The sequence below is a fragment of the Epinephelus lanceolatus genome, chromosome 5 (genome assembly GCF_041903045.1).
Source record: "Epinephelus lanceolatus isolate andai-2023 chromosome 5, ASM4190304v1, whole genome shotgun sequence".
Taxonomy (NCBI): Eukaryota; Metazoa; Chordata; class Actinopteri; order Perciformes; family Serranidae; genus Epinephelus; species Epinephelus lanceolatus.
In genome coordinates, this window is record NC_135738.1 from 874,748 (window position 1) to 898,377 (window position 23,630).

At 42.9% G+C, this 23,630-nt stretch overlaps 4 protein-coding genes and 1 non-coding gene across 8 annotated transcripts; 3 read left to right on the forward strand and 2 right to left on the reverse strand.

The window, feature by feature from the left end:
* The first annotated feature begins 2,193 nt into the window (after nt 1–2,193).
* rpl27a (ribosomal protein L27a) lies at nt 2,194–7,550 on the forward strand. The gene is made up of 5 exons (XM_033633960.2): nt 2,194–2,277; nt 2,953–3,016; nt 3,096–3,171; nt 4,393–4,567; nt 7,375–7,550. Exons 1-5 carry the CDS (start codon nt 2,275–2,277, stop codon nt 7,501–7,503), a joined length of 447 nt encoding a protein of 148 aa, XP_033489851.1. The 5' UTR covers nt 2,194–2,274; the 3' UTR covers nt 7,504–7,550.
* Nucleotides 3,468–3,596, forward strand: LOC117262930 (small nucleolar RNA SNORA3/SNORA45 family). Its single transcript, XR_004502154.1, has one exon. It is a non-coding gene; the product is annotated as a small nucleolar RNA SNORA3/SNORA45 family (small nucleolar RNA).
* A 1,284-nt stretch (nt 7,551–8,834) lies between the features above and the next one.
* akip1 (A kinase (PRKA) interacting protein 1) lies at nt 8,835–13,569 on the forward strand. 2 transcript variants are annotated; one of them, XM_033634642.2, is made up of 5 exons: nt 8,835–9,188; nt 11,524–11,710; nt 11,806–11,880; nt 12,355–12,495; nt 13,182–13,569. In XM_033634642.2, the coding sequence occupies exons 2-5, from the start codon at nt 11,549–11,551 to the stop codon at nt 13,329–13,331; spliced, it is 528 nt and encodes a 175-aa protein (XP_033490533.1). In that variant the 5' UTR covers nt 8,835–9,188; nt 11,524–11,548; the 3' UTR covers nt 13,332–13,569. The 2 variants fall into 2 exon arrangements, with proteins under 2 accessions (XP_033490533.1, XP_078023686.1); XM_078167560.1 differs by having other exon boundaries at nt 8,836–9,188; nt 11,540–11,710.
* On the reverse strand, nt 13,565–17,846 carry c5h11orf16 (chromosome 5 C11orf16 homolog). The gene is made up of 8 exons (XM_078168308.1): nt 17,439–17,846; nt 16,993–17,355; nt 16,277–16,365; nt 16,034–16,169; nt 15,008–15,263; nt 14,209–14,577; nt 14,041–14,166; nt 13,565–13,825 (listed from the first exon to the last, which is right to left on the reverse strand). The coding sequence occupies exons 1-8, from the start codon at nt 17,643–17,645 to the stop codon at nt 13,608–13,610; spliced, it is 1,764 nt and encodes a 587-aa protein (XP_078024434.1). The 5' UTR covers nt 17,646–17,846; the 3' UTR covers nt 13,565–13,607.
* Nucleotides 17,847–19,181: 1,335 nt separating this feature from the next.
* Nucleotides 19,182–23,015, reverse strand: LOC117262080 (nuclear receptor-interacting protein 3-like). 3 transcript variants are annotated; one of them, XM_033634752.2, is made up of 7 exons: nt 22,662–23,015; nt 22,102–22,275; nt 21,813–21,895; nt 21,591–21,730; nt 21,456–21,508; nt 21,128–21,216; nt 19,182–19,854 (listed from the first exon to the last, which is right to left on the reverse strand). In XM_033634752.2, the coding sequence occupies exons 1-7, from the start codon at nt 22,875–22,877 to the stop codon at nt 19,830–19,832; spliced, it is 780 nt and encodes a 259-aa protein (XP_033490643.1). In that variant the 5' UTR covers nt 22,878–23,015; the 3' UTR covers nt 19,182–19,829. The 3 variants fall into 3 exon arrangements, with proteins under 3 accessions (XP_033490643.1, XP_078023687.1, XP_033490641.1); XM_078167561.1 differs by having other exon boundaries at nt 19,182–21,051; nt 21,090–21,216; nt 22,102–22,278; nt 22,662–23,014; XM_033634750.2 differs by having other exon boundaries at nt 22,102–22,278; nt 22,662–23,013.
* Nucleotides 23,016–23,630: the final 615 nt, after the last annotated feature.

Below are 23,630 nucleotides of genomic sequence, written 5' to 3' on the forward strand. Positions count from 1 at the left end.
ATTAATAATGTTGGTAGTTTCATATGACGACAAATTTAACAAAGTTTAGCAACAGGAACAAGATCAGACGCCTTTAATTAAAAAGTACTCTTTGAAAGACATTGGGACTTTATTATGGTCTCGTTTGAGGACAATGTTTTTTACACTAATCAGGTCAAGTCATACAAAAACAAAATTTCGGGTCTCAGGAGGATATTATAGGTCTACATGGTGATAACTAGTGGGACTTGTGTAATAGCTCCTGTCGACTGGCTGATGCACTCTGATAGTTTGTTATATTCTAACTCTTATGCACCAGCCAGAAGCAACACTCCTAATTTCATTGTTACCTGCACAATACAACAACATTAAAGGCTTTCTCATCTGATTCTAACACCACACTGTGCAACAGGTGGAAAAGTCCTGCATGGTTAAAGTTACTTAAAGATAAACTCTGCAGCAGTGTTACAGCAGCGACCCCTGTCAGTCACCTCTGTGACTCACTCTGTGTGTGGTGTGTTTGTCTGCAGAGACTCAGACTCTGACAGTTTCATAACTGTGTGAAAAAGTTTTGTATGCTTGCATTCAAATCCGTGAATTTGTAAAAAATATTTGAACTAATGCATTTTATTTTTGAATGTGTAGCCTACAGAGATCCGTAGCTGTGCATGACATTTTGTTAACAAATTAAAAAGATTTGCACAATTCTGAAAATATTTTGCAGTTGTGAATCAACTTTTTACAGTCACAATTTTTTTTTACAGTTACGCATCAAATTTTCACAGGTACAAAACTATGGAATAAAATTTATTCCATGTATTTTCATCCCTCTTTCTTTAACGATGTAGAAGTCATGAATCTGTTATTAGGGGCAGTAAAAAATAAATGTTTTCAACAAAGACATTAATTCAAAAATCATCTGAATGACTGTAGATGTTACACAGAGGTGAAATAAGTACTCTGATCATCTGTTTAAATAAAGTAGCAGCACCACACTGTACTCTGTGTGTAGGCCTACTCTGTGTACTGTGTACTGTGTACTCTGAGTACTTGGTCTACTCTGTGTACTCTGAGTACTTAGAGTCTGTAATAACAAGTTCTGCACTCAAAACTTCACTGAAGTAAAAATCACAAAACAGCATGAAGGCACATACCAAAGTAGGCCTACCACAAGTACCAAAAGTAAAATTACTCATTACCTAGGATCCATCATTTCAGAGTCATTTATATCTGCAGTGTGAAGGAGTAACTAGTTACATATAACAGAATTACATAAATAAATTATAAAACAAATGTAATTAAAATACAGTTACCAGTCAGAGTGCTGGTGATTACAGAGGGCTTACATATGAATATTTTATTTCAGTATAAAGTACAGTGCATTTTCATCAGATATTTTCATCAAATAAAATCAAACTTTATTCATACAGCACATTTCATACAATCATGGAGCCCAAAGTGTTTCACAGAGCAGAATTAATACAGCACAGAAATAATCACAAGTAAAGAAGCAGACATTACAACAATAAAATATCTAAAAGAAATTAAAAAAAAACAAAACAAATAAACACGAGGTGGAAAAAGAGATTTATATTAATATTAATTGTTTCTAATTTTAGTAATATTTATATAATATTTTATAATTACATTTTTAGGACTTTTTAGCTTTATTGCCATTTAAAACAAAGTAATTAAAATAGTTACATTACTCATTACATTTTAAACAGAGTAACCTATTACATTTCAAAACAAATCTTCTCATGATTATTGTTTTATAATTACTGATAAATGTTTTTTATCACTGATGTGCAGCAGGTGAAGGTGGAGCTAATTTCATCTACTTTATGAACAGGCAGGTATCTTACTCCATAAATTACTATGATAATAATATTATTTTAATTGCAACCTATATTCAGTACGGAGAATGTGACTCAGTGAAGTAACTTAAACTTTATGATAAATGAAAACATCAACATTTGTTCCCAATGTGTAAAAGTAGTAAAAGAATAAAGAAAAACTCAAATGAAGCAAAAACCTCAAAGTTGTATTTAGGTAAAGCACTTGAGTAAATGTACTTAGTTACTTTGCACCACTGAGTAAATGTACTAAGTTACTTTGCACCACTGAGTAAATGTACTTAGACCCCTCCGCTGCTGCAGGCGGCTGTATTGTGAATGTAATTCATCCACCGCTGGGCGGCGCTGTGACTTTCTCCGCACTGAGTTAACGCCACCCAAATCTCGCACAAAACCGCGAGGTTTCCAAATCCCGTTCCTCTTTCAACTAGCCTCCAAGATGGTAGGTGCTGTGATGAAACCCTGTGCTCTGAGATGTTGTTAAATCTGTGTCCATCCTTGTTTATTGTGACAGTAAACCATCATCTGATGGCGGCTAACAGTACATCAAACTCCTGACGTCACTGACCGGAGGATTTTAACCGTAGTTTATTAATATAACGTGAGTTAGACATCGGTTAACTGTGACGGAGCTGTGCACGGCCCTCCGCTGGAGCCGCCAGCTAACACACTTTGCTCTGAGGTTTGAACAGCGGGCATTAAACCTGTGAACAGTCTGTGTGAATGTGACCGCGGTGGTCTCGGTGTTAATGTATTAACGTTACCGGGAGCACCGTGCTAACTGTCCGGTTAGCTGTGAGCTGCCGGTAAACGCAGCTGAGTTAGCATTAGCGTCACTGGATGCTACACGGCATGAGAGCAGTCAGTCAGTGAGCGGCAGGGTGAAGGTGTTAGCGTTATATGTTACCGTGTGACCATCAGTGTGTGTGTGTGAGTGTGTGACATGTGGTCAAAGTATACAGGCTGCAGAAACTGTTGATTGACTCAAACACCGTCAGGTTATTTAGCTACTTTAGCATCTCCGCTAGTGTTAGCTCTGCATGCTGTGATGGGACCATGATGATGAAGATGATGATTGTTAGGTTTTCTAATCGGTATCTAATGTCTACACTGACAGCCTACCAAGAAGACCAAGACCAGGAAGCTCCGAGGACACGTCAGTCACGGACATGGTCGCATTGGTGAGTGTTGACCTGTAGTGAAGGTGTTCTCTGTGGTTCAGTCACACCTGGGTAACTCTAACATGTCCTCTGCTCACAGGTAAACACAGGAAGCATCCTGGAGGTCGTGGTAATGCTGGTGGTATGCATCACCACAGAATCAACTTCGATAAATAGTAAGTGCTGAATGACACGGTGACGTGTTGGAGCCGAGTTAGCGGTTCAGACAGCGACCTGTTGGACGTGTGCAGAGAAATATCACTGTGAGGAAGATGTTACTGCTGACAGATGGTCTGAAGAGGTCTGGTGACGGTTTAGCTACATAGTTTAGGGAACATGAGCCTATGAACTGAACCTTTATTACATATGTAAACTGTAGATTCATCAGCCAGCGGTAACTTCTGTCATTAGAGTGACATGATGCACAGATGTGTTTGAACCTGTTCAGTCAGCTGTTGAGATGAATGTTGTTCCAGAGACTAGAGTCTCATCTTGACATGACTCGTTGTCTTGGTGTGCTAGAGTCCTCTCAGAGTGAAGACTGGTCCTATTCACCGACTGGCTCTGTGTAGACCAGTCAGCCACATGGACAGTTACACACTGATACACACTGATACACACTGATACACCACGACCTCACTGATGCAGAGGCTGTAACAGTGTGAGATTTTCACAGTATGCTAACCGTCTCAAACTATCACGATGTCATCACAGTAACAGAAGGTTTTTGCTGGTTGAACAAACGTTTTGTGATAAATGAAACAGTTTTGTTAATGGTTTGTGTAAAGTCTCTCATTTAGAAAACAACTCAAACAAAGGAGATTTTCTGTCCAGTTACATTTTTTGCCCCAGTATCGTAGATGAGTAAATGTACATGGAGTTATTACTGTCAACTTTAATATCACAGTGTGCCTTGTAACTGGTTTACTGTTGTAACTCTGAGTCAGTGGTCACATCAAATTATTGTCATTGTTTTTAGAAACATGATGCACACTATGGGAAGTGATGTGTTTAGACGTGTATTGACATTTTAAACAGTTCTGTCATCTAAACACAGATATTAGAATTAATCTTGTGTTTGCACATTAATACAGAATGTTTCAGTGTGATCTTGCAGCTTGTTATGTTTCACAAAATTTAAAGTGGTCGTTCAAAAAGATAAATGATTTCTTTGGTTTTTAAAAGAAGGGTTTGCTTTGAATAAGCTCAGCACATGAATCTGACGACTCGTGTTCATATTGTCTGATCTGCAGAGCATCACAGCGTCTCAGAATAATTTATCACTCTCCACAGTACCAACAGACAAAGCTGCCAAACACAGCCAGTGCTTTTCTTTATCTGATGTCTCAGAGTCGGTGTAGATCAACAGTTGACCTTTTCTTTCTGTGTGTCCTCAGCCATCCGGGGTACTTCGGTAAGGTGGGTATGAGACATTACCACCTGAAGAGAAACACGGCCCACTGCCCCACCATCAACCTGGACAAGCTGTGGACGCTGGTGAGCGAGCAGACCAGGCTCAACTACGGCAAGAAGCCTGACGGACCTGCACCCATCATTGATGCTGTGCGCGCTGTGAGTATCCACCAACAGTTTGATCATCAACAATATGTTCAGTTTTCATCTCTGTTAGAACAGTGGCTGCGGTTACATGATGGCTTCTCATTCAGAATGAAATAAATCTGAATGAAATCATTCTGAATGAAAGTCTTTCCAGGTACTTTACATGAGAAATATTCATTCTGAATGAGGGTTTACACGGAGATCAGTTTAATCGCCTGTATTCGGATCTGCGCAAGGTTTGGGGCAGGGAACGTTTCTGATTGGATAGGGGGCGGGGCGGATGTTACGTATTTACATTTACCAGAAGAAAACACTGCAGTCCTCGCTCCGGATAACAAGATGCTTGACGACGCCGTTTGCACGCTATATACGTCATGGCGCCAGAAGGGCAAGGAAACGAGCATGCGCAGAAAGACCGCAATGAACTTAAAGAGGAATGAGTGTATACAAGTGTGAGAAATTCTTTCATTGGGAATTAGAAACAGAATATTCCAGCCCCTTACATCGGATTGAATTTTCAATCGCATTGGCCATTTTCATTCTGAATTAGGTGTTTACAAGATCACTTTTAATAGGAATGAACTTTCATTCAGAATGAAAAGGGAATTAAACTGTCCATGTAAATGCACTGACTGTTGGTGTATTGGGTCAGTCAGAGACTGAACATCTGAGACTGCTCGTCGTGACATCAGAACACGACGATGTGCTCAGTGTTTTTCTTAAGACTGAACACCAGCGTAGTTTAAAGACTAAAAGTAAAAGACAGTATTTAATCTGGAGTTTTTAGCAGTGAGGATAAAAATCTTCAGATGACTTTGAGACAGTGCCGTCTCTGTATCTGGGGTCGTTAATGACTAGGAAAAAAAACAAGATGTTTAATTTCAGCTGTTCGTAGCGTCCTCGTTAGAACTATTTCTCAACAGCTATCAATCGCTACGTTTACATGGACAGTTTAATTCCACTTTTAATCGGAATGAAAGGCCATTCCGATTAAAAGTGGTCGTTCCGATTGACAATTAAATCCGATTAAAGGGGGGGTGGTTTATTCTGTTTGTCATTCCAAATGAGAGAATGTTGTGTGCATGTAAACGTTCATTCCTCTTTAAGTTCATTCCGGTCTTTCCGCTCATGCTCGTTTCCTTGCCCTTCTGGTGCCATGACGTATATAGCGCTCATAGCAACGGGCTGAGATAGAGCAGTCGGACTCGTTGCACTCACCGGTTTCCATTCGCCACAGCACGGTCTTCTGCCTCCCTTCTTCGACCTTCTACCTCCCTTCTCCTCCTCAACAGACGAAGCATTAGCAGAACAAGGTTGTTGTCGTACTGCTGCTTCAAGAATATAAGCAAAACAAGCCTGAAAAAGGCACTAAGAACAGCGTCGTCAAGCATCTTGTTATCCGGAGCGAAGACTACAGTGTTTTCTTCTGGTAAACGTAAACACGTAACATCCGCCCCGCCCCCTATCCAATCAGAAACCTTCCCTGCCCCAAACCTTGCGCAGACCTGAATTAAGGCGATTAAACTGATCTCTGTGTAAACCCTCATTCAGAATGAATATTTCTCATGTAAACTACCTGCAAAGACTTTAATTCAGAATGAGAAGCCATCATGTAACCGCACCCAGTATCTGAGGTCCTGTCGTCACAGTGCAGCTGGCAGATTTGCTCCGTGATAACAAAACTGATTCTGATCAAATCAGTGTCTCTGGATTTGTGACAAGTTTAGTAGATAAAAGATTCCAACATGTAAAGACAGCGTGTGGTTGTGAGGTCGTTTGTCTGGCTTCTGTTTTTCTATTTTCCTAATCTTTGGCTTTAACCCAGAGTCCTGCACAGGTCCATTTCTTAAAACCCGCACCCATAAAGCTCAGTACCAGAACCAACCCGTACCCATCATTATGTCACAGTCAAAGCCGCACCACTTTTACCGATGACACAGCTTTTTGTGGGTTACCTGCTGGAATCGGCCCGGTGCACGACTCTGTGTTCAGCCTATTTCCCAGCAAGCTTTGTTCAGTGTGAGATATTTCAGTGTTGACACACACCATCATCAGGGATGAACCAGGTCTGACACTGAGACCGGAACCACCTCATAAACGTCCAGTCTCTGTCGTGTACGCATGAAAACTGTCCAATGACAGCCCCAGTAGATGGAAAATATTTATGAGGAACTGAATGTAATGTTAATCAGACCAAACCTGAACACATCAGTCAGCAGTGTGGGAACGTTTTGGCCTTTTATGTTAAGTAAATTTGTAAAGTTAATCCACCTGTTTTATTTAATTCGCACCCTCCACCCTAAAAGGATCCTGTGGACCAAACTGGATTTAGAGAGTTGTTCGACTGTCATGGCCGACACAAAGGGAGATTTGGTGTGAAAATCCAAACATGCACAAACTTATTGCCTCAGTGGTTTTGTGACCAAATTAAATTTCTCCCAGTGTCTAATGTGTTTCTCATGTCAGTCGACACAGGTGTGTTACAGGCCACAGTATACGGAACAATAAGTGAGTTTGACAGTAGAGAAGAAGAATATTTTCACCAACACATTGAGATGTCTGAAGTGGAGTCAGTGAACTTTGTGTTGGATGAAGAATAAAAGATGTTCAGTGTTAAAGACAATCAGCCACTTGTTCCGTGTGACCTGGCTTTGCTTCAACACTGCTGTTAATTAACGAGGTGTCACTGGATATTAAATTAATTTAGTTCACAGCAGTTGATATTATGGGCTGTTTCCCTGTTGAAACGGTTTACAGAATGTTGTCAGATAAGATGTTGGTTGTTATCTGGTTGCTCTAACGTTGTTCTCATCTTCCAGGGTTACTACAAAGTCCTGGGCAAAGGCAAACTGCCCAAACAGCCTGTGATCGTCAAGGCCAAGTTCTTCAGCCGACGGGCCGAGGAGAAGATCAAGGCAGTGGGAGGAGCCTGTGTGCTGATGGCATAACGTTCCTTTCAGTGTGTTTTTGCAAAAATAAACTGTATAAATGGAAACGTCATGTTCGTCATGTCTGATTAAATTATGTGCTGCAGTTCTTCTGCTCAGTAAATATGTCAGCAGGATTGTCACATGTATTTTTTAATGCCTTAATGCCGGCGTTGGCCATGACAGGAAGTATCATGTGCTCAGGTTGATGTATGAACGTCCATCATCCTTACTGCGAGGGAATTAGTTAAGATTTGGACGAAAGAATAAACCGATGAGAATTTGGTGGTCAAAGGTCAGCTTGACTGTGACATCATCATGTTTTAACGTCATATCTCAGGAACAGAAGGGGAGACATTTGGTCAGATACTGAATTGGTGACTAATCTTGAAACTGTGCTGATTGTATAGATCTTCTGTGTGTGAAGCATCCATGTTTTCACTGACATGGATGGAGACTGTCAGAGACACTGGACTGGTGGGCGGAGTCACAACCACGGGGTGGACTGGTGGGCGGAGTCATACAACCACGGGGTGGGCTGGTGGGCGGAGTCATACAACCACAGGGTGGAGTGGTGGGCGGAGTCATACAACCACAGGGTGGAGTGGTGGGCGGAGTCATACAACCACAGGGTGGTAATAGGTCATTTAAGTGCAGTAAATTTGTGTAACTGATGACATCACTGATGGAGGCTCATTAGATATACAGTCTGGGGTCAGTGAGTCACCTCTGGGTCACTGCAGTCTGCAAAATGTGGATTTAAAACATATCTCGAACATTTAAAGTAGAAATGAATTGAAACAGCAACACAGGTGTTTGAACAGATGTCAGAGACACTGAAGGAGCCCTGGGAGTGATGGCAGAGTGTGTTATAAGGGAAGTGACATCAGAGACAGGCAAAGAAAAAAAATATTAGATGACTTTTGTTACTGTTAATAAGTGCTGCTCTCAGACCTGTTGGTTTTTGGTCTTTTTAAAACTCAGTGGGGTGCAGCCCGTCACACAGGATGTGTCTGTGAGCAGGAAATGATCTGACCTGTCTCCAGGTGGAACAGTTTGAACAGTGGAGCACTGAGGACAGAAATAAAGCAGATCTCTTAATAAAGTAAAGATCTCAGAAAAGTTAAATATGACCTGATTAATAAAGTGTGATAGAACACACAGTCAGACTGAAACACTGAGATAAGACTTCAATATAAAATAAACTAGTCCATAGCCACAGGTAGCTGTGTCACCTTCTACCTATGCCTGTCCTCAATGCCTATGTGCAGTTTCACATAGATTGACCACGTCAGTGAGGAGAAAAACGTGGGACAGAGACACGTCACTGTGGGTGTGTGAGTTGTTCTGAGGGGGCGTGGCTTAACAGGCAGGACTTCCTGTGCTGACAGTTGAAAACAGCTCGAGCTCTGCTGAGCTTCACGAGCTTCAACACAACGTGAGGACACATGGATGACGACACACCTGTGACTCTGAAGACTTTCTTAACGTGTGTCTGTCGGTGACACGCCCACCTGCCCACCTGCCCACCTGCCCACCTGTCCGCGCGCTCAGCAGGTAAACTCGTTATTAATCCGTCCGGTCAGATTTGTTGACGCAGCGCGCGGAGAGTTGTGGAACAGAAGGTGACGTCAGCAGCGGAAGCCGGACCTGTTGGGTGTTTGAGTGTCTGACAGGAGATGAAGGTTCACTGAGAGAGAAGGAAGGTAATTTCATAGATACATATATATAATCACATGTATGTGACATCTGTGGGTAAATTACCATAATCCTCACGCATGCGCTGTTAGCTGTTGTCAGTGCTGCGTTCACTTGCACTGGTTGTTTTGTGAGTAACGTGTTTGTAATATTTGATTGTTCAATCAGTCAGATGATGTGATCATTGTTTAAACACCTGAATGTGGAGGAGTCACATATTCATGTTCTACTGAGCTCTGAGCTTTACATGTCTCAACTTTACATGTCTGAGCTTTACATGTCTCAACTTTACATGTCTCAACTTTACATGTCTGAGCTTTACATGTCTGAGCTTTACATGTCTCAACTTTACATGTCTCAACTTTACATGTCTGAGCTTTACATGTCTGAGCTTTACATGTCTCAACTTTACATGTCTCAACTTTACATGTCTCAACTTTACATGTCTGAGCTTTACATGTCTCAACTTTACATGTCTCAACTTTACATGTCTCAACTTTACATGTCTCAACTTTACATGTCTGAGCTTTACATGTCTCAACTTTACATGTCTCAACTTTACATGTCTGAGCTTTACATGTCTCAACTTTACATGTCTCAACTTTACATGTCTGAGCTTTACATGTCTCAACTTTACATGTCTCAACTTTACATGTCTGAGCTTTACATGTCTCAACTTTACATGTCTCAACTTTACATGTCTGAGCTTTACATGTCTCAACTTTACATGTCTCAACTTTACATGTCTGAGCTTTACATGTCTCAACTTTACATGTCTCAACTTTACATGTCTCAACTTTACATGTCTGAGCTTTACATGTCTCAACTTTACATGTCTCAACTTTACATGTCTCAACTTTACATGTCTGAGCTTTACATGTCTCAACTTTACATGTCTCAACTTTACATGTCTGAGCTTTACATGTCTGAGCTTTACATGTCTCAACTTTACATGTCTCAACTTTACATGTCTGAGCTTTACATGTCTCAACTTTACATGTCTCAACTTTACATGTCTGAGCTTTACATGTCTCAACTTTACATGTCTCAACTTTACATGTCTCAACTTTACATGTCTGAGCTTTACATGTCTGAGCTTTACATGTCTCAACTTTACATGTCTGAGCTTTACATGTCTGAGCTTTACATGTCTCAACTTTACATGTCTGAGCTTTACATGTCTGAGCTTTACATGTCTCCATGTTTAACAAGACGCAACTATTCATTTATCATCAGTCAGGGACTGTTCATTATTTATGAGGCGGGGGGGTGTCACACTCTCTAGCTCCTTTTACACTGCCAAATTTAAGTGAATGTTGGGCCGTTTTGCCGGCAAGCTGCGGCGTTTAGACACACAGAGCCGGATTGGCGAGTTGATCCGAGGTGCCCATTTTTCCTCCTCGTAGGGTAGACATATTGATGGAACCCTTTTGGATTAAACAGACTGAGGTGGCCTTCTGCAACGGGAGGAGCTGTTGATGACTTGTAGGAGGAGCTGTTGATGACTTGTGGGAGGAGCTGTTGATGACTTGTGGGAGGAGCTGTTGATGACGCCGCACGTGCGAGCCACTGGTGGTGGATAAACAGGAAACAGCTGATAGCAGGAATTAGCGAGCAGCTAGTAGCAAGAGGGAAACACAAACCTGACAGACACTGTAAAGATGAGCAACTGAGGAGACAAGGAATTGTGCGCCCTCCTTGTCCTCGCAAACAAAGAGGCCATTAACCGTCAGATGACGGGGACGGTGAAGGACGGGCCGACTTACGAGAGAATCACCGAAGGACTGACCAGCCGCGGCTTCCCTCCCACGTCACTGTTTACGTCACACGCTGAGCTACACGTTTTGTTACTTGCTCACGCCCCCCATTGCCCCGAAAAAGGCACATTCTGTATAAACAAAAGTAGGTAGGCGGCATTTTGCTGCACTCCCCGATTTTGTTTTTATACTGCCAATGCTGAAAAAACACTGATTGGGCTTTTTTCATCTTTTCACTTTAAAACATGTAAAATCTAATAAGTGATTTATAGATAGATAAAGAACAGTCTTTCTGCCCTTTAATTTCTCAATAAAAAGATTAATGTGGTTTTATAATGTCCATAAACAGTGAGAAACGTCCGTCTCATCCTCTGAAGGTGAAGGTGATGCCTTCAGGGTCCTTCTATAGTTCATAGTCTGACGTCATAATGAAACTGTGAATCTTCGTGTTTAATCAGAAGTTTTGACGTGTTTGATTTAAAATTGTTATTTTTCAAATTTTTTGTCAGTCAAGTGTGTGTGTGTGTGTGTGTGTGTTTACTGTGAGGTAAAACTGTCTGAGATCTCTGCGTCTTCCTCGTCTCAGCTGAAGGACACCTCAGATTAGGTCGATGATGGCGAGCCAGGCGTGGCTGGAGTCTTCTCTGCGGCGCTCTGCCAGTCTGGGTCGGGAGGTTCTGGAGCGAGCGTCCAGGAGGAGCGTCGACTGGACGAGCACCGGACCGTCCCAGACGTCCACCACCACAGACGAGGACACACAGATCCCTGTCAAGGTGCCTGAAGGTCCTAAATGTCCTAAATGTCCTCTCTGTATGAACCCTACCTTCAGTTAAAACCTGCTGTGTCTCACGTCTCGTTCTCTCCACAGAGGACACACTCAGAGCTGGACGACGTCTTTGGGACCATCGCAGAGTTGATGGCTCAGACGACTCAGCAGTGTAAGGTCAGTGCTTGTTGAACCTGCAGCCCGTCTGTGTTCACAGCTGCAGGAGAGGTGAGTGATCGAGCCTCAGACAGTCACACTCATAAACTGACCTCAGGTCAGATTTAAAGTGCAGAATCAGTTGCTCATGGTGAAGCGTGTCCATCAGGATCATGGGGTCATCAACACTCAGTGCACAGGATGCATTTAGACGTGTTGTGGTTCAGATACAGTCAGAGGTACTTTGTGTTTCTGTCCTCACGTTAGTCACTGAGGCTCTGTGTGCATCAAATTTTGAGCAGTTCCTTAAGTATAAGACCAAGATGAGGAGAAAAACTTAAATCCTTAGTAAAGGTTTTAAGGAGACCTTAAGGAGCAGACTTGAGGGTGTTTTGTGCCACTGATTTTGTTTCCAAGGAAACCTGAAGTCAGACTATAAGGTGCTCTGTGTGAGCGGCTCCTGGACTCTAACCTGTGACTGTGTGTGATCTGCAGAGGTTTTATGAGTCTGGCCGCTGCTCTGAGCCCAGCCACGCTGAGAGGAACCATGTGACCAGGTTTCACTCCCGACCAGCTGTGAGGACGACGACAGCTGCACAGTCACACAGGAAACATGTGAAGGCTCCGCACAGCAAAGTAAGAAGAGTCTGCTGCTTCGTCTTTGATCTGTCACGTGTTGTTTTTGACTGTTGTGACATTAAAATTAGATTTATACAGTTAGGTCAGAGCGAGCGCTCTGATTGGACAGGAGTTAGTCCCTGTGTGCTGATACAGTTTAACAGCACTGAGACTTTTAACTCTGCGTGTATCACTCCGCTCTACAGCTGATCTGAGCCAGTAATATGTTGATGGTTCGTTAGCTGACATTAAGGCTCGTGGTCACAAATAACACTTGAGTTAAATAATGAACAGTCAGAGAAGGACGAAGGGACGGAGAGAAGCCTGAGTACTTCACTGTAGACGTCCAGGTGTGATCACATGACATCAGAAGACGACGAAGCGTATTGATTAATCTGTTAACTCACCATCATCAGACCAGTTCCACCAGAGCTGTTTTATTTGTGCCAGGCTGTTAACATGTTGATTAGGACATGTTAACATGGAGCTCTGTGGGGACGCACTCTAGTGGACGTCAGAGGAACTGCAGGGTTTGGCTTCATGTCTCAGCCTCAGAGGCTGCAGCTGCAAGAGATGCAGATTTTGAGCATCAGTAACGTCCTCTGTTGGACACGAGGAGAACTTCACTCTGCTCCCACTCCTCTCGTCCTCGGCTCTGTCGGCTGCTTAAAACCTTTCCTAAATTAGCGTCTCTCTCTCTTCAGGGTCGTGTGTCGTCGTCAGGTGAAGATTTCTTCATTGAGGTCTCTCCAGGGACGTATGCCGTCACCGCCAGCATGCCAGAGTTAAACCAGCAGACTCAGCTGGTCAGCGTCAGAGCGGGAGAGAGTGTCAGCCTCACCTTTGACCTCTGAGCTGTCACCTGAGCCAACAGGTGACCTCTGACCTCCAATAACAGAACTGACCAGTATTAAAGCTGTGTGTTTTTATTGCCTGTTTTTTCACTGCTTTCAGAGTTTACATTTATTTAATCAGCTGCACTGAGACGCCATATTTTTACTGAGTGTTTTATTATGTAGATGTTGTATCTTTATGATGTTTGTACCTGCACCAACGCCACATCAGTTTATTAAAATAAAGTATTTATACCAGTTTCTGGAGTTTCTAGACTTCCTGTCTGCACTCTGACATCATGTGTAAACAGCGGCGTCTCTAGAGAACGGTCGCAGTCCAGCCGGCGGTCGAGGTTTGAAGCTGCTGGTTCCTAAAACATCTCTGATGTCGGCTCGTCTTCCTTTAGCAGCAGGAAGTGACTGAAACAGAGAGCTGTGATTGGGCGAGGCGCTGATCTGAGGAACGGGGAATGGGAACCTGGTGGGTTGTGGTGTTCTCCTCTGCGCCGCGCTGCCTGCGGATCAATACAGAAACTGATCAATACAGAAACTGATCACCATGATCAGAGCAGTGGTGTTGAGGTGATCATGTGACTTTGACCCCAACAACTCAGGTTTAAACTCAACTTAATCCTTAAACACAGCTCAGCTATCATCAGAGCAGCCTCACCGTGTGAATTAAATCTGATGACATCATATTTATTGATCAGCTGATTGGTGTGTGTCCCACCTGGCTGTGTGTGCTGAGGCTCTGGACCTGTTCGTCTCCAGTACCTCCAGGGAGGACGCTGCTGTTTATTCCTCAGCTTCACCGCTCTGCTCCCACCTTCACAGAGAGACGAGGAGGAGGAGGAGGAGGAGGAGGAGGAGGAGGAGGAGGAGGAGGAGGAGGAGGAGGAGGAGGAGGAGGAGGAGGGCACCTCGGGGTCGCTCCTCCTCACATCTGTATCTTTGAGGTCCAGCTGTTTGTCTCCCTCCGTCCTCTCAGGCCCGTCCCGTCCTCCAGAGCTGGACGCACGGCTGGGTGGACAGAAACATGGTGGGAGGTTTGAGACGGAGCAGCAGGATGAAGGCTGACAGCAGGAGGAGGAAGAGGAGGAGCGGGCACAGAGCCAGCTGCTGCCCCGTCCGGAGGCCAAGGTCATGACGTGGAGCTCTCTGACGATTCTGTCATGTTGAGAGGACGAGATGGACGAGACCAGGCTGCAGGGGACCAGAGACACACAGCTGTTCCACATCAGCACCTGAACGCTCCCTAAACCATCAGCTGGTGCGTCACACAGAGACAGAGACACATCAACACTTTATATTAAGAGCTAATAATTATCTAATAATAATATATTTCATTTTCTCCTTTTTCTAAAACTACTGACATTAAGTTAAATATTAAAGATAAGAAGGAAAAACACCAACGAGAGAAAAGAGAGAAATATAAAGAAACTGATTTAAACTTCAGTCACAATGTTAGAATGTAGATGTGCATTAAAAGTATATCATGGAACGAAATCTAATTTAAAGTTTAATATTAATGAAAAATATGAAATGCAGTTAAAGTAAGTTATGAAATATCAAAGACAAAAACGAGCATAAACAGAAACAGTCATGTTGTCAGGAACAAACTGATTCAAACACATGAACATGTAAATACACGTTTTAAAAAGTGCATCACTTAATATCACAAACCAACACTATCTAACCTCCTAAACCATCTCTGCGTTGTGCGGCCGCCATCACTCTCCCCGGCCCGTATCTCCTCAGATCTGGTTCCCATGGCGACAGGACAGCATCACCAGATACCAGACAGTGCGTGTGACGTTTGCTGAGGTTCAACATGTCGAGAGAACAAACCAGCTGCTTCTGAGAGGAGACGACCCCCAGACCAGCTCCTCCTGGATGGTCGAACTCCACGACCCAAACTCCTCCTCCTCCTCCTCCTCCTCCTCCTCCTCCTCCTCCTCCTCCTCCTCCTCCTCCTCCTCCTCCTCCTCCTCGGCCCTGAGTGTGGACACACAGGAAGAAGACATGTCTCTGTTACTGGGCAGCCTGAGAGGTGTCAGTTAACCTTTAACCCTGAGCACTGCTGAGGAGCAAATACTGAACCCTCAAACTGCTCCAGGGGCCCGTAAGATGATCGACCCTCTGCTGTAACTGTGTGTGTGTGTGTGTGTGTGTGTGTGTGAGGTGTGTAATAAGACACATATTTGAAAGACACATGTCAGCTGCCTCGTGTGGACAGACAGTCTGTGATGATGTGGACATGTTGTCTCTGCTGAGTTGACTCAGATCACTGAGATCTGAGAATGAAAAATGACTTTCAGATTTCATGTCGCCTCGTTTATAAACAGTATAACCTGTTAACTTCAGGTTAACTTCAGGTTAAGTTCAGGTTAACTTCAGATTGAGTTCAGGTTAACTTCAGGTTAACTTCAGATTAAGTTCAGGTTAACTTCAGGTTAACTTCAAATTAAGTTCAGATTAAGTTCAGGTTAACTTCAGATTAAGTTCAGGTTAACTTCAGGTTGTCTTTAAAAAGTCATTATAGTGAATATTTGGAGTCCGATGTCTCTGAGTCACAGACGCAGGAGACGTCTCACTAACACATGAATCCAGAGCTGTTCTGCAGCTTCCTGTCGTCAGTTCGATCCTCAGTCAGTGAAACGTGATCAGGTGATTGACACCTGTCTGTAAATATGATCACATGTCACCATGCAGCGTCTCCTCACCTGTACTTCCTGTATCACAGTTCCTACGTAGTAGAAACCGTCCACCTCCCTCCTGGCCAGCACTCGGCATCCTGGGAAAAACTCCGGAGCGCCCAGTGTTTGACCAGACAGCATGTAAGGATTACCCAGACTGCACCTGGGTGACCACAGGAGGCCCAGAGACACGTGTACAGTACAGGTACGTCATTTCATCCACAGCACACGACAGTATCTGAGCAAACCTGTGTAACCATGGAAACCAACCTGAGCAGAGGGGACGACATGCTGTGTAGATTTAATGAGCAGAGACACTTGACTGGCTCTGATGACTCACTCTCCACGACAGGAAACACCTGGTGATGGATATCAACGTGACATAATCAGAAATAAACACAACAACAGTGACATGAACAAAACATATAGAAAGTAAATATATAATGCAAACAGAAATATATAGAGAGGGAAAAAAGAGTGTTTCAATATTAAAACCAACAGGTGTAGATTTTGGGCAGAGACCCAGGACACGTGTCCTCCTCAGTATTTTAAAAGCTTCCAATGAAACATGAACATAGTCGAGGAGTTTAACTCCGTCCAGCTGTTAGAGCACGACGCAGAAATGTCTCTGGTAAAGTCGATGGTGTCTGACCTCAGAGACAGTCTGACAGGAAGTAGATGAAGCAGCTGTTCGTGGTTAAAGCGAGAAGAACTGTAACATTTACACCAAAACTTTAACCAGGAGACGCACCAAACATTCCAAAGTTTGTTGGGAGGCCCTCAGACCTCCTGCTGAATATGTGATGTTTGTGATGTTGCAAACACCTTTGTTCATGCATTTACACGTTCATGCACTCACACACCGCCTCACAAACACTTCAGCTACTCGCCACATTTCAGCCTCTGAGGGTTACAATGATGGATGGAGCTGCAGGTCACAGTTAGAAACATTCACACCAGTTTATCACCAGTGAGTTGAGTCTCACCTTCTCCAGCACGCCACTCTCACCAACAGGAATCATGTAACAGCTCCCCCTGGTGGCGCGGCTCAGACACTGCAGGTAGTCTGAGGTGTGTCTGTCCAGGTGAACACCTGAGTCCTGCAGGTAGAAGATGTTAACGGGCCTCCCTGCTGACAGGACGGGCAGAGCTGCCAGGACGGCCTGTGATTGGTCAGGGAGGTCGGTGCAGAGCAGGTGGACGCAGTGACAGGCGGAGTCAGAGAGGGCCACGCTCAGGGCCGCCAGGAGGTCTCTGCCGGGGCCACAGCTGATGGAGTGGATCCAGGACAGAGACATGTAGACGGTGTCCGGAGCACAGGGGAGCATGTGGTGGGACCAGCTCATCACCTGCAGAGTAAAGAGACAGAAGATCACCTGAGAGCTGTCCTCGTCCTCCGGCTGTGTGTCAGTGTCTGTCAGTCCGTCCTCACCTTCTCTGAGAAGGTCAGGATGTTGAACAGAGAGTCTCTGAGAGAAGCTTTCATCAGCAGCGTCTGAATCAGCAGCCGCTTCACTGACCCCAGAGCAGCTCTCATCTTCTCTGAGCTCTCCACCACAAACGTGACGTTACACCTCAGTTTACCCACAAACACAGGAAGCAGTGCAGCCTGACAGGCCGCCGTCCGTCTGGACATCATCCCCACACTTTAGTCTGTATCAGAGCGGTTTGACATCATCTGAAAATCCAGAGTAACTAAAAAAAAGATCAGAGATAAAAATCAGACAAGTTACTGAAAACAAAGAGACTAAAACAAAAACAAAATTCTTTGCATTTATAGTTTATTTTTTTGCACTTTTGGTTCAACCTTTTTAATGAGTTTTGTAGATGCAAAGTTTAAACGTCTGACACACCCAGTGAAACATAAAGTGGTTCAGTTGTACTGAATATTTTACAGCACAAATAAACAGGCTCCAGGAGAGCCAGGTTCATACCTGCAGGCTGAGGCTGAGGCTGAGGCTGAAGCTGAGGCTGAAGCTGAGGCTGAGGCTGAGGCAAGGAGACAAACAGCCTTTACACTGACCCTCAGATCCTCTGAAATGTTTCGGGGCCACTCACAAATTTAATGTAGAAATGCCACAAATACCAGAAACAGTAACACTGAATCTTCCTGCTTGTTTTGTTCAAAGATCAAAATTCACTGACACATGAATCTGAATGTGACATCTGACACACTCTAAAGAAGGATTCATGCTGTTTGTGGATAACGCTTCAAATAAATTATTTTTTTCAGCATAAAAAAATGTTTGAAGTGTTTTAATCAGCTGACAACTTATTTGTGTAAATTGTTCAAAATCATACGTATTCTTGACACTTCGAATAGAGTGAAATTAAAATAAATGAGAATATTTTGAACTAAATAATCTGACCCATAGCTGGAGTGACTTCACAGATTTTAAAAACAAAACATGTGATGAATTTATAAAATATGACCCTATGATACAAATAAAACTGTCATCAGTATCTGAAGAAGTGAAAATGTGCTCCACCAGCTGTAAAGTTAAAATGCATTTATACACATAAAAGCATCAGTGATAATATTCCAGTTATATGATCATATATCATAATAAAACTCTCTGAAATAACCAACAAAGACTTTCAAACTGAACCTACAGTCAGCTGTTCAGACTTTTACTGAGTGAAATCTTGAATGTAGGATTTTTTTTTTTTCAGGAAAGTACTATTACTTTTACCTCAGTAAAATATCAGAGTACTTCTTCCTCCACAGATCAGAGTTTCCTCCTCTTCAGACGGATGACAACAGGAAACACGTGTCATGTTGATGTTACAGGAAGCAGTTAGGGACATTTCTCTTTAGTCTTATAACACAGATAAATAAAGTCAGAGGGTTCGTTACCTTCAGTCAGCTGCAGACGACAGCCTCGCCTCACTGTTGCTGTTGGTTTCCATGGAGACATGTTCAGACCCACAGTCAGTCTTCTTCATGTCCACTGGAGGGACTGGAGCGTTACCAAACACTACTGTCATGTTACAGTTGTTATGGTGCCGTCAGAGGTCAGCTGATCTCTGCTTCCTTTAACCTGACAGACAGGAGTGAGACCTGATCTCTGCTGAGCCTCCTCTGGTTTTACTGACAGCTTTAATCACCTCGGACATTAACGAGCTTTGTTCTGTGAAGATTAAACTTCTTGTGGAAATGATGCAACAATACAGAGAAACTTTGACATGATTTTATTTGATACTCAGTGCTGCACTTTGTTACAGTCGCAGGATAAAACACATCACAGGTGCTGTTATCATCTCTGTGAAGGTTAAAGGCAGTGGCCTCGATGCAAAGACACGTTTTAGACTAAAAAACACTTTGACAACATTATAAAATACAGCAGAGAAACAGTCTGCAGGAGGTTGTGCTACATGTATCAGCTACAGCTCACAGGAAGTAAAAACCTTCGCTCCCCAGTGACACATAAACACCACTGTGTGTCTGACAGAATAATATTTATTAATCAGAAACACAGAGCTATAAATCACCTCTGATCAGTAATGTTCCAGCTGAACGACACGTCCGACTGCAGTGAGCTACAACATGAGGCTACATGTTACTGCTACATGAACAAGTGTCTGTGAGAACAGCTGCTGCTGCTGCTGCTGCTGCTGCTGTGTATGTGAGGTCAGAGTCTGAGTCATTACTGCTGCAAACAAACAAACAAACAAACAAACAGGCAGAGTGAGAATTCATCAGGTGAATCTGAAGTTCCTCAGAGAGGCGTCCAGCTGTCAGGATAAATAACTGTGCTGCTTTTGGTCACTGTGTTGTTGTTGTTGTTGTTGTTGTTGTTGTTGTTGTTGGGATGCAGAGAGCTCACAGGTACCTAAAGTCAGAGGAGCTGTAGAGTAAAAAGAACAGAAGAAGAAGAGAAACAGCTGGACAGTTTACATCAGGTGAGTTGGACTATCATCTACCTAAAACAGGAAGTGCTCTGTCAGCAAACAGGCTGATAAAGATCAGAGTATCTCACCTCTCATTAACAGTCCAATAAAGATCAGAGTATCTCACCTCTCATTAAACAATGACAAAGATCGGAGTATCTCACCTCTCATTAACAGTCTGATAAAGATCAGAGTATCTCACCTCTCATTAACAGTCTGATAAAGATCAGAGTATCTCACCTCTCATTAAAAAGACTGATAAAGATCAGAGTATCTCACCTCTCATTAACAGTCTGATAAAGATCAGAGTATCTCACCTCTCATTAACAGACCGATAAAGATGAGAGTATCTCACCTCTCATTAACAGACCGATAAAGATCAGAGTATCTCACCTCTCATTAACAGACCGATAAAGATGAGAGTATCTCACCTCTCATTAACAGACCGATAAAGATCAGAGTATCTCATCTCTCATTAACAGTCTGATAAAGATCAGAGTATCTCACCTCTCATTAACAGACCGATAAAGATCAGAGTATCTCATCTCTCATTAACAGTCTGATAAAGATCAGAGTATCTCACCTCTCATTAACAGTCTGATAAAGATCAGAGTATCTCACCTCTCATTAACAGACCGATAAAGATGAGAGTATCTCACCTCTCATTAACAGACCGATAAAGATGAGAGTATCTCACCTCTCATTAAAAAGACTGATAAAGATCAGAGTATCTCACCTCTCATTAACAGTCTGATAAAGATCAGAGTATCTCACCTCTCATTAAACAGACCAATAAAGATCATAGTATCTCACCTCTCATTAACAGACCGATAAAGATCAGAGTATCTCACCTCTCATTAACAGTCCGATAAAGATCAGAGTATCTCACCTCTCATTAACAGACCGATAAAGATCAGAGTATTTCACCTCTCATTAACAGACTGATAAAGATCAGAGTATCTCACCTCTCATTAACAGACCGATAAAGATCAGAGTATCTCACCTCTCATTAACAGGCCGATAAAGATCAGAGTATCTCACCTCTCATTAAACAACGACAAAGATTGGAGTATCTCACCTCTCATTAACAGTCTGATAAAGATCAGAGTATCTCACCTCTCATTAACAGACCGATAAAGATGAGAGTATCTCACCTCTCATTAAACGTCTGATAAAGATCAGAGTATCTCACCTCTCATTAACAGACTGATAAAGATCAGAGTATCTCACCTCTCATTAAACGTCTTTTTGACAAACTGTAGTTGTTCTCTGACCGTCGTCCCAAACACCAACATCTGCCTCTCCGTGTCGATCACACTCTGCAACAACAAAACAAAAGACATGTAGTCAACATGTAGGAGATGACACAGCGTTTCCTCTGGAAGCATCTTGTTCAGTTATTTACTCGTCTGGTGGTGAGAACAGTGACGTCATTTTGTCTGTTAGTTTATTAACTCTCATCCTCGTATCTGAGTTCACAATGACCTTTAACTGTTCCCGCTGTGACTGGGTGAATGATGAATGATGAATGAATGAGTCTGAGCAGTGGAGGATTTACCTTCAGTGACTTTAACGTCTTGTTTCCCAGAGACATCAGAGGTTTGTTACTTTCTGCAAAGACACATGATCAATGTCTGTAAATCACCAGCATCAAACTGTCTTATTTTCAATGGTTTTAATTCTTCTTCCTCACCGATGACAGTGAAGGAGCTTGTTATTCTGAGCTGGCCCAGAGTCAGACTGAGCTCCCTGATGTGTCCGTCCATACAAAGCTTCCTCTGAAATGGGAAACCATCTGTTTCCTCTTTGTTCTCCTCCACCAGATCCTTCAAACTTTGAGACAAACACAAAATGACTCTCTGAACACATAAAGTGACCTAATGTTAATAAAACAGACAGATAACAAACATCTCACCCTAATCTCTGCACAGTCTCTGACGACATCAGGTTCAGTCTGCAGCCTGTGTCAATCAGCAGCTTCACCTTCTGTCCCAAACACTGCACACATCAAATATTAAAATTATAAAAACACCACAGCAACACAGTTTGTGCTAAAACTCTGATCACTTCTTGACGCTCTGACTGAAGACGTGTACAGATATAAAACCTAAATGACTGATTACAGTTCTGATGAAGTCATAACAATATAATCTATTTTAAAAGTAATCTAAATATTTGTTTTATGTACATATTCACTGAGTCACCTTGCAGGGCACATAGATGAAATCTTCCTCCTCCTCTTCCTCCTCATCCTGATGTGAATTAAACTGGGAACATGTCAGGAGCAGTGCTCCGCTGTTCGGTGTGACTCCACACAGGTTCATCCGTCCTCGGGTCAGTTTGGCCTCCAGCAGGCGCTTCTGCAGGATGTGATGAGGCTGCTGTGACATCACAACAAATACAGTTAGAAAATGTGACCACGTGTTGGTTCATACTGAGTGATAGAATATGTTAAAAAAAAAAAGGTTGTTTTTTTAAATTATTTTTCAGTATGATAAACAGAAATAGTAAAAAGTCAGAAGTATAAAATAATAATATAAATAATGATGATGATGATGGTGATGATGAAGATAAACACATGTATCCTGACCCCCTGTTTGTTTAACAGTAGTATAACAGAACGCACAGTAGGCCTGTAATGATAATAATGATAATAATAATAATAATAATGATGATGATGGTGATGATGGTGATGGTGGTGATGGTGATGATGATGATGGTGATGGTGGTGATGGTGATGATGAAGATAAACACGTGTCCTGACCCCCTGTTTGGACGTGCCGAGCTTCTTGAGTCCGTCCAGAGGAAGCAGGTCAGCTGAGTCTTTATGGAGGAACTGGATCGCCTGTTTGAGTCTCCTCTGCTGCCTCAGAGCTGCAGGGTCCAGGACCACCGGCTCCCCCCGGGGCTCCGTCCGGTTCTCCCCCCGGGGCTCCGTCCGGTTCTCCCCCCGGGGCTCGGTCCGCAGCCCGGTCAGCATGTCGGTGAGTCAGACCTGATCCTGGAGACACGGCCGAATCTGTACCGAGGAGTCCCCGATGATGATGATGATGATGAGTTAGTGAAGAAGAGGAGACGCCCCCGTCAGGATCAGTGCAGGTAGTCAAGTCACACAGGTGACTGTACAACTTCCGGTCTAAACCTTCAAAATAAAGCTCAGATTTAAAAAACAACATGGCAAATAAAAATGAAACTAATGTAGTGCACCGCTCTGTGTGAAATATGATTTAAAAAAAGAAGAGAAACATTTAAATCAGTCAGATCACTGCAGTCAGCACTGAGACAATACACGTTAAGATGATCATTTACATGCAAATAAATGACTATGAGAATTTTAATTTAATTGTCTCTACGCTGTTTAATTAATATACAAATCCTGTCAGCAGAAGTTTAAGAAGTATCACATACACCTGTTATAATCCTTGTTTCTGGGGGATTATAAATTCAAACTATAAAAATAAAGTTGGCTGTTGAATCAGAGCTTTTATTTTGACAGCATCATCCGGTCCGTGTTCGGGTCTCGTGCGTGGTCTCGTGTCAGCTTCAAGGTGGGACTACTACGTCACTTTATTGAATCGTGACTCCGTTAGAAAAAAAATAATGTGGAAGTGTAAAAAATAACTTTAGTGTAGTTTATGACCTGGTTTATTGTAAATAACTGTAAACAACTGTAAACAGGTTTAATGACACACACACACACACACACACACACACACACACACACAGATGTTTG